The 8,716-nt window shown below is 43.6% G+C and overlaps 1 protein-coding gene across 1 annotated transcript; it reads left to right on the top strand.

Annotated features, from left to right (window-relative positions):
• The first annotated feature begins 5,618 nt into the window (after window positions 1-5,618).
• Window positions 5,619-7,961, top strand: SOCS4 (suppressor of cytokine signaling 4). The gene is made up of 2 exons (XM_009289837.1): window positions 5,619-5,659; window positions 6,107-7,961. The coding sequence occupies exon 2, from the start codon at window positions 6,206-6,208 to the stop codon at window positions 7,514-7,516; it is 1,311 nt and encodes a 436-aa protein (XP_009288112.1). The 5' UTR covers window positions 5,619-5,659; window positions 6,107-6,205; the 3' UTR covers window positions 7,517-7,961.
• Window positions 7,962-8,716: the final 755 nt, after the last annotated feature.

The following is an 8,716-nucleotide window of genomic DNA, read 5'->3' as shown; positions in this document are numbered from 1 at the left end:
TACTTGACGTATGTCTGTTTAGTGGCAGTCCCTCAAGAGGCACAGGGATGGCAAGGAAAGCCCAAACGAGGGGCGCCCCCCGCTTAGCCGAAATCCCCATTGCAGCGAAGCGTTGCAGAGGGGCCGGGGCGTGCTCTCGCCCGAGTAAAGGCTGCAGGGTCAGACCCCTTTGGAGATCGTTATGGTAATCACGGAATTGCGCCGTAATTACAGCCATCCCGATGCGTGTGCTAGATAGAGCCGGCAGCGGTTGTAGTTAGGCAGGTAGCGATTGCGCTGCAAAAATCATTAAGCTTTCGTGTGCCGAAAAATAGGAAGAAAGCGTCGTGGTTTATTTCTCGAAGGACAGAAAAACGTTAAGAGCTCGACATACCTGAAATAAGGAGAAAAAAATCCGAGTTAGCTGTTTTCCCTTTATGTAGCTTTAATGATCTGGCCCAGTTTGTTCCTGCTTCTAAGAAAAATTGCTTCCAGGCAAGACCGTTTTATCTTCAGTTTTGCCCAGCAGCGGAGTTATCAGCGGTTGGGGTGAGCAGGGTGATTTATTTATATTGGAAATGTGGTCGGGCTCTCTTTAACAGTCACATTGTTGGTACTCTCATGAATGAGTGACAGGATTACAAAGCAGGCACGCTTCTTTTAAAAAAAAAAATATATATATGTGCCCAGATTTCATTGTTAAACCATGTGGAAGCTGTGTAGAGACATGTTTTCCATGGGTGTATCCTGACGTATTTCAGTAAATCGTGATTTCTGGCGTTCTAGCAAAATGTTTCGAGCTGAACCGCTTATCAGATGAGTGGGAAGACCAAGCTATTCTTACAGCAGCCTTATTGCAAGCCGCTGCCGGGGACGGAGACAAATGCACGCAACTGTATTTATTTTTCTTTATTGTTTTAATTTGCAGAAACTCTCGTACAAACTGCACCTAAAATATTCTACAATATAAAAGCCGCTTTAAGTTCAGTTCTGTGCGATAACTAAATTCATTGTCTGGAGGCGCTACCTGCTGGGATAACTCTTTGAACAGCATGGGAAAACTGAGGGGAGGTTGTTCGGGGGGTGGGGGATGCCGTGGTCACTTGGCCAAGGGACTGCAGGCCCAGTGGCTTTGTCACATCCGAAGTGGCACGGCATCAAATGCAAGGTTATTCTTTAAATCCGGTCGGGAACTCAACCTGCTGCTGACTTGATTAATAGGTGTAAGTGGCTGCGAGCGGAGCGGCAGGGCGGGAGCCGGGAATCACGCTGCTCTCCTGTTCGGTTTCTGGGTGGAGCACGAAGTGTTGGTCATGGACCATAAAGCTTTTACTGATTTAGTGCTGCTGCGGTCTGCCAAGCGCTGCGTGCGTCTCTCCTGCAGCACATGAGCAGAGTTTCATTAAAGCAGTACATACGAGCAGCCCTCGCCTTTGGCACCTGCTTCCAGATCACTTCTGCCTCCTGGGTGTGAATAAAATAGCCCCAGTGTTGGGGTTAGGGGGGCAGGGGCATGCCCCCCTCCTCTTATAGTTCTGGGGGAATACAGACCCCAGATGAATCAAGGATATTTCCAAGTAAGAAGTATTGTAGGTTATAATTGGTATCCTTAGACAGTAATTTTCTTTTGTGTGTGTGTGTGATTACTGCTTTAATTTGCTGGAAGGGTCTCTGGAGTCTAGGTTAGGTATTTTTGGACAGTATCATAAATTAAAATAAACATAGTCAAAACTGAAGAAAAATAAGTTAAGACAGAGGAATTGAGACCTAATGTTATCCTTAATAGGTTGGGCTTTTTTCCAAAATAAGTCAATAACAGCTCAACTTCAGTGGAAGGTCAGGTTTTAAAATGCAGTCTCGCGGCCAAAATCTAATTGGGTGAAATTAATGAAAACAGCATGTGACCGGTGAGAAATTTTTAAATAACTTTTATGTAAGTTGAAAGAAAAAAGAAAAAGTACTCCAATTTATTACGGCTTGCTCTTCTCTCTCAGGATTTTATCAGCTCTAGAAGAATGTCAACTTGTATAACAATTCCAAAATTGATTTATTGTTCTTTGTGTGAGTCTCCTTTTCTTGTTTAATCAAAGGCATAATACAGCAACGCTTTGGCTTTTGTGTACTTGGACAGAAAACTTTCAAAGTATTTCCTTCACTAGAAGGGTTGTGCAGCGTGGGAGCACCAAAGAGGTGGTGGGATCTCCATCCTCAGAGGTTTTCAGAATGTGGCCAGGCAGTGCCATGGCTTCCCTGAGGCCACGCTGGCAGCGGTCCCGCTCCGAGCCGGAGGGTGGGCTGGAGACCCCCCACCATCTGCTCCTTCGTTATACCAAAAGGGAAGCAGCTTGATGAAGAGGACTTGGAGGTACTGGGCTAGAGGCAAGGGTCCAGTGGCTCAGGACAGAAATATGAGGTACTGGGCTAGAGGCAAGGGTCCAGTACCTAGTACCAGTACCAAGGACAGAAATACCTAGTTAAAAGCAATTCAGTATTTATTGAATAAACACAAAAAAAGGGTCTGTCTACGCTTACGGTTTTGATTCTCCTGTTGGAGTTACTGGGTATTTGCTGCTGATTTAATTAGACGTATGGTGAGGCTGTAACTGTCTTATCACAGTTGTTGATTGCAGCCTCTCTCTGGCTAGGAGGTAATATTGTTATTGCCTCCAGATAGCTACTAGATGCTGCTTTTGGTTTGGGCTTGAAGTCTTAGAGTCGAGGCATCAACGCTTGAAAGGAAAAGCATCTTGTGCAGCTGTCTGTGCCCCCCCCCCCTCCGCAGCCTGGCGGGAGACGTGCCTCTGAAGGAGGGAGCTGTGCACGTTATGAAAACAACAACAAAAACCACCCAGCTCTCTACTTGTCCTCAGGGACCGTAAGCTGTGACAGTGTTGGATAACCTTGAACTACAAGCCGGATCCCGTGGCCCGAAGTGAACTCTGCTTATCCCTGCACGTTGCTTTATCTCTGCCGTTTGCTTAGGCGGAAGAGTTTCAAGCATAAGGGTTTTGTCAAATCTGCCCGCTTCTGAGATGCCTAAGGGTATCCCCGCATAGAAGGAGGCTTTTGTAAGCAGGAGACTAGTTGTATCTACCAAAAGGATCTCAGAACTGATGCGTGTAAGCTGCACAGTGCTGGACTCCTCCATTTAACCTTGCCCCGTAGGGAAAAGTACACTCCGTGTTCCCTCTCTTTTATCCTTGCCCTTCTCTCCTGCTCTTTCAGTTGTGCTCCAGCCATTAATGGATGTACAGTGCACGGCATTTCCCTTGGACGTTTGCAGCGCAAGGAATAGCTGGGTTAGGTGGACAGCCTTAAGTGGTAATACAGCACTGAATGCCTCGCTGCCCTTTCTGCCTTTTTCTTTCCCACACCCACATTATTTTTGGTCCCCATTTTATTGGTGGGGCTGTGAATCACGGATTCGGAAGGGTATGAAGGCGTGACCCCTTAGCGTAATGCCAAACGGTGGGATTTGGGCACCTAAACACGCCGTGGCCAGCACGTGTTTCAGAAGGCAGCTTGCCTGCGAGCACACGGACGTTTGTAGCAGATTTGGAAACCAAGATTTTTGTCTCACGAGTCTCAAGCTGACCACTGAACCATCCCTTCCTCTTCCTTCACAAGGTCAAGTTCAAACCTGGCTTTAGTAGGATGACATCCCTTTTTCTTCATTTCTTCCATGCTCTTTTCACGGGTCTAGTGTTATGTCTGATTAGCAATTACTGCTCTGATGTGGCAGAATTGGCGCCTCGGTTCCGGCAGCCTTCAAACCCCAGGGAAACAGCCTTCCGTGTTGCTGGCTAATGGTGCGTGTCTTACAGCATCACGTGCTATTTCTCCAGTTTAAGTTTCAGGGTTCAGGTACCACTAATGATTCGCGATAGAAGAAAGGTACAGAGTAGAAGGTGGCTTTACAGTTAAATACAGCAGCAACCCAGAAATGACATAAAACACTGAGCTTATTTCAGTGGCAAGGCTGAAGTTAGGAGATAACGGGCCTTTTCAGCACTTCTGGGTTTTGTACATTTTGCAGTTTTTAATTAAAAGCCCATATTCCGCGTATTCTTATTCCTTATATGGGCTGGATGTGCAGAATGAGATAATTGAAGGTTTCAAAAGCAATTGCAAACTGTCGTATCCTAATTTTTAAGTACTTGCCCTTGCAGCCTCAACGATCTCTCTCTGTCCAATTAAAAATCCCATATATAGAGAGTTAATGTATTTTACCACAGGATGAATCTACAATAACTTTTTGTCTTCAGTTACTTCAGATTATCACCAGGGTAAACGCGATTGCTTTTTTTCCTCCTTTTTAATTGTGGAGAAGATTCAGTGCTCCACTCTATTTGTTTCCGGATGAAAAATATCAATGTTACAAAAGCAATCAATGAATCTAGGTCTAAATAAAGGTGTTTCGGGTCTCATATACAAATGTTGCCTTTCTCCTATCTGCATTGCATCCTGCAATGTTTCCACTGAAAAGTGGTTTGCAAAATCCTGAGAGAAGAAAAAGAAATCTTTATTTTAAGCTTTGATTTGTAATTTTTGGAATATGGACCCCGTTCTGTGATTCCACTTGGTACCAGTGAGGTACTATTCATCTACATTGCTCTAATGCCAGGTTTTTTTCAACATATTTGCAATATTTAACCTATCTTACCCTCATTCTACATTTCTGCCTCTCCTCCCTTCCCCTCCCTTTTCCTTTCCCCCACAGCTCTCAGGTCTGTGGGTTGTAAATAAGGAATGCAATGTCAAAAATTCCTGGGTGAAAGTTACATCTGGGATGCATTTGGCCCACAGATTGCATGTAAGCCTTTTGGCACGGCAGTCTTATTCTTTTACTGAAAGCAGAGGCTAGAACTCAGCCTGCGCAGCCCCGGGGGACCACAGAGAGGTTGTGTCATGCTGGCTAATCCTGATGATGAGAATGGATTGAATGGAGAGAGGAAGTGGATGCCCTTTTCTTTTCCTGCTTAGTATTTACCATGTCAATTAGTTTTAAAAAAAAAAAAAAAACAACACAACAGAAAACCCACAGCCAAAAAACCCCAGTGGAATAGAGCAGCTGTACATCATTTTGGTGCAAAAGCATCATGGTACGTGATGGGAAGTATTTCTACATTCTGCCATGCCTCGGGAGAGTATAGCATACATAACATATTGCTATCTATGTACCTTGAAAAAAATCTGCTCTACTTTCAACTGAGTAATCAAGAGAGGATTTTTTTTTTTTTTTCCTTTTCAAAGCGCAACATTCAAAAGGAAACTCTTATCTATTTGAGAATTCAGTACGCTTTTGGAAACAAAAGAGAATGAAGTCAGCAACCGTAGGTCTCAGAGCAACACTGATTTTAATAATGTAAACTTTCTTCTCTAATGAGTAATAAGCAGTTCCATCTTTCATGGCCTTTTAAAATTGCTTTTAGTAAGGGACTGGATTTGTTTTAATCCTTTTCAGTATGTAAAGCCCCAGATATTTCAATCCCTTAGGGGCTCAGTATTTTCTAGCTCCGATTGAAAAGGCAAAGAAAAACAGCTTTCAGAAATTGACGGAATCTGTGACTGATACAATTTAATTTTTTTTTATCCAGAGAGTGACCCAAAAGTGTCAGTTAAGAAGAAGATGTCTGGCATCCCACCCTGTGGATTAGTAGCAAACAGGCATATCATCTAGGTACAGTAGCTCTTTGTGCTCTGACCTAGTTGTTTCTGTTCTGGCTTGTTCTTTCTTCAAAGGTTATTTGGAAGAGGTGCAGAATTTGCTCAATAAACAGCTAAAGCAGCATCACCTGCCACGTGAAGTGCTTCCCTTTAAAATGGGCCCTAGCCCCATAGGATTGCCAACACCTAAAACTGTCTGCTCTGCCGCGTAGGCAGAATGGATGCTCTAAAAACGCCTAAGATGGTTTATTCTGGAGGATGCTTTTCCCAAGGAAGGGTTAAGAGAGCCTTGTCTGGGATCAGGCCGGTATTTGTGGGGTGTTCTAGTGAATTCAGCTTGATCGTATTATTTGTACCTGGTTATCAATTAATTGTCGCTGTTGTCCTGTATACACCTGCATTGGTCTTGTGTTGTGCGCATGCATAACTCTTAACTTAGCTGTGTTTTCTTTTTCCTTAGATACTTCCAGAAAGTGCCTCGAGGAAGCTTCCTCATGTAGAAAAATCCTGCAAGAAACACAGTGCGCTTTCTGGCAACTTGTGAAGCAAAGCTGTCAAAATGGCAGAAAATAAGGACAGTAATATTAAAAACGCAGATGTGAGACCCAAAAGCAGCCGGAGCAGAAGCGCGGACAGAAAGGACGGTTACGTCTGGAGTGGAAAGAAGCTCTCCTGGTCTAAAAAGAGTGAGCATTGTTCTGACGCTGAAACAGCAAGCGCTGCGGGAAGGTCAGGGACTAATTTAAGGAGCCAAGAGAGGAAGTATAGCTGCTCGTCTATCGAGCTGGATCTAGACCGTTCGTGTGGTCACAGGTTTTTAGGCCGGTCTCTCAAACAGAAGCTGCAAGATGCTGTGGGTCAGTGCTTTCCCATAAAGAATTGTAGCAGTCGGCACACCTCAGGACTGCCATCAAAAAGAAAAATTCATATCAGTGAGTTAATGCTAGATAAGTGTCCTTTCCCTCCGCGCTCGGAGCTAGCTTTTCGGTGGCACTTGATCAAAAGACATACAGCCCCTATAAGTCCAAAAGCAGAAGACTGGATAATTGCTGATTTATCCCAGCATGAGGAAAGGGAGGACCAGCTGCGAGACGATGAGATTGCCAACGGGGGAACGGACTCTCCCTCCCAGTCCTGCGACTTTACCGACAGCGGTTCCTCTAGGGGTGATTCGAGGTCTGAGTTGGTTACAGGTAAGGTGGTAAGGAGCAGTAAAGATGAGAGCGATATGGACTCCGACGATGAAGTTATAACACTGTGCACAAGTTCTAGAAAAAGAAACAAGCCCAAATGGGAAACGGATGATGAGCTGCTACGGATGGAAACACCTCCGAAATACCATACGCAGATTGATTATGTCCACTGCCTAGTCCCAGACCTCCTCCAGATCAATAACAATCCCTGCTACTGGGGAGTCATGGATAAATACGCAGCTGAGGCGCTGCTAGAAGGAAAGCCAGAGGGAACATTTTTGTTACGAGATTCTGCCCAAGAAGACTATTTGTTTTCTGTGAGCTTCAGGCGCTACAGTCGTTCCCTCCACGCGCGGATAGAGCAGTGGAATCACAACTTCAGCTTTGATGCCCATGATCCTTGTGTCTTCCATTCTCCTGACATCACGGGACTCCTAGAGCACTACAAAGATCCAAGTTCCTGTATGTTCTTTGAGCCGCTTTTATCCACTCCGCTAAACAGGACTTTTCCTTTTTCTCTTCAACATATATGTAGAACAGTTATTTGCAACTGTACAACTTACGATGGTATTGACGCACTTCCCATTCCTCCGTCGGTGAAGCTGTATCTGAAGGAATATCATTATAAGTCGAAAGTTAGAGTACTCAGGATTGATGTACCAGAGCAGCAAAGCTAGAAAATATTTTTATGAAAGAATGAAATTGTCTCTAAACAGACAAATAGTGTGTTCAGTCTTTCTTCCTTCTAGGGGTTTTTTTTAATAGCAATTTTTTTTTTCTTGTTCTGCAGATTATTTACCACCCAAACTAGCCTCTGTCTGAGGCTTTTTTATCCAAATGTACTTTGAGTCTTCCCAGCTCTCTTTTTTAGAAATTATATTCATTGTGGGCTTTTGGTACTGTTCCCAAACTAGAGTTTTATGGAATTTCAGGTAGACTTTCCTGTATTTCTATAGATGGATAGTCTTTAGATCTAAAAAACCCTAAAAATCAGTTTTGAACTTGATCTGTCTTTTATATTGTAATTTATGAACGTTGCTGACATGTTTGAAATAATGCACTGTTAACTAAAGATTGACTCCTCTGTATTTTCTGCATTTCTTTTAAAATGAGTGCTCTAGCCTCTGTGTGTGCGTGTGTATGTCCGTCCATATCCAATACAGTAAATTCATCAGTCTATTTCTAACATTACTATTCCTAGCAAAATGAAGTTTGAAAGAGGATACGACCTTTCTATAAATACATCCGGGGACTAAACAGCAGGGAGGGGAAAAACAATTCAAGTTAAGGACAACACTCAGTAGAGGAACAAACGTGGATAAACTGGTCGTGAAAAGATTTTGGTTGGAAAAGAGGAAGGCTCGTAATCGTCAGAGCAGCGGGGTTCTGGAACAGCTTTTCGTTTTGTATAATGGCAGTAAAAAGCAAACTACTCATAAACTGGGATTTGATCAGTGTCTGGAAGGGATAATGATATAGTTACTTATGGTAGATGGGGCTTGGACTTGGTAACTCTATTTCTATGTTGCTATTTCATTATATGAAATACCCAGTTTTCACCATAGGAGCTGCTGCTTCTGCAATGATAAAGCATGGGGCGGGAGGGTGAGAAGGAAGATATTTCCTTAAAAATCTGCATATTAAACTATCTGATCTTGCGTGGTCGATCCTGAGGTGATAATGAATAACTCTCTTACTTTGTTGGGGGGGGGTTTAATAGGTATATTTAAAAAAAAAAAAAAAAAGTCTGCAGATTTTTCTTGCAGTGCGAAGCATTTGGCCGAATGGCCTCCTGCCAAATTCCGTGTACGGGAAAACCATGCATGGGTAATGCTCCTAAAAGCACTGCTTACATTACACGGATAGGCAGATCTGCT

Source organism: Aptenodytes forsteri, unplaced genomic scaffold (genome assembly GCF_000699145.1).
Source record: "Aptenodytes forsteri isolate BGI_AS27 unplaced genomic scaffold, ASM69914v1 Scaffold76, whole genome shotgun sequence".
Taxonomy (NCBI): domain Eukaryota; kingdom Metazoa; phylum Chordata; class Aves; order Sphenisciformes; family Spheniscidae; genus Aptenodytes; species Aptenodytes forsteri.
Note: the sequence above shows the minus strand (reverse complement) of the source record. Positions and strands in the feature narration are given on the sequence as shown.

Coding starts and splice junctions, on each gene's coding strand:
- SOCS4 (XM_009289837.1), top strand. CDS start 6,206: ATGGCAGAAAATAAGGACAGTAATATTAAAAACGCAGATGTGAGACCC.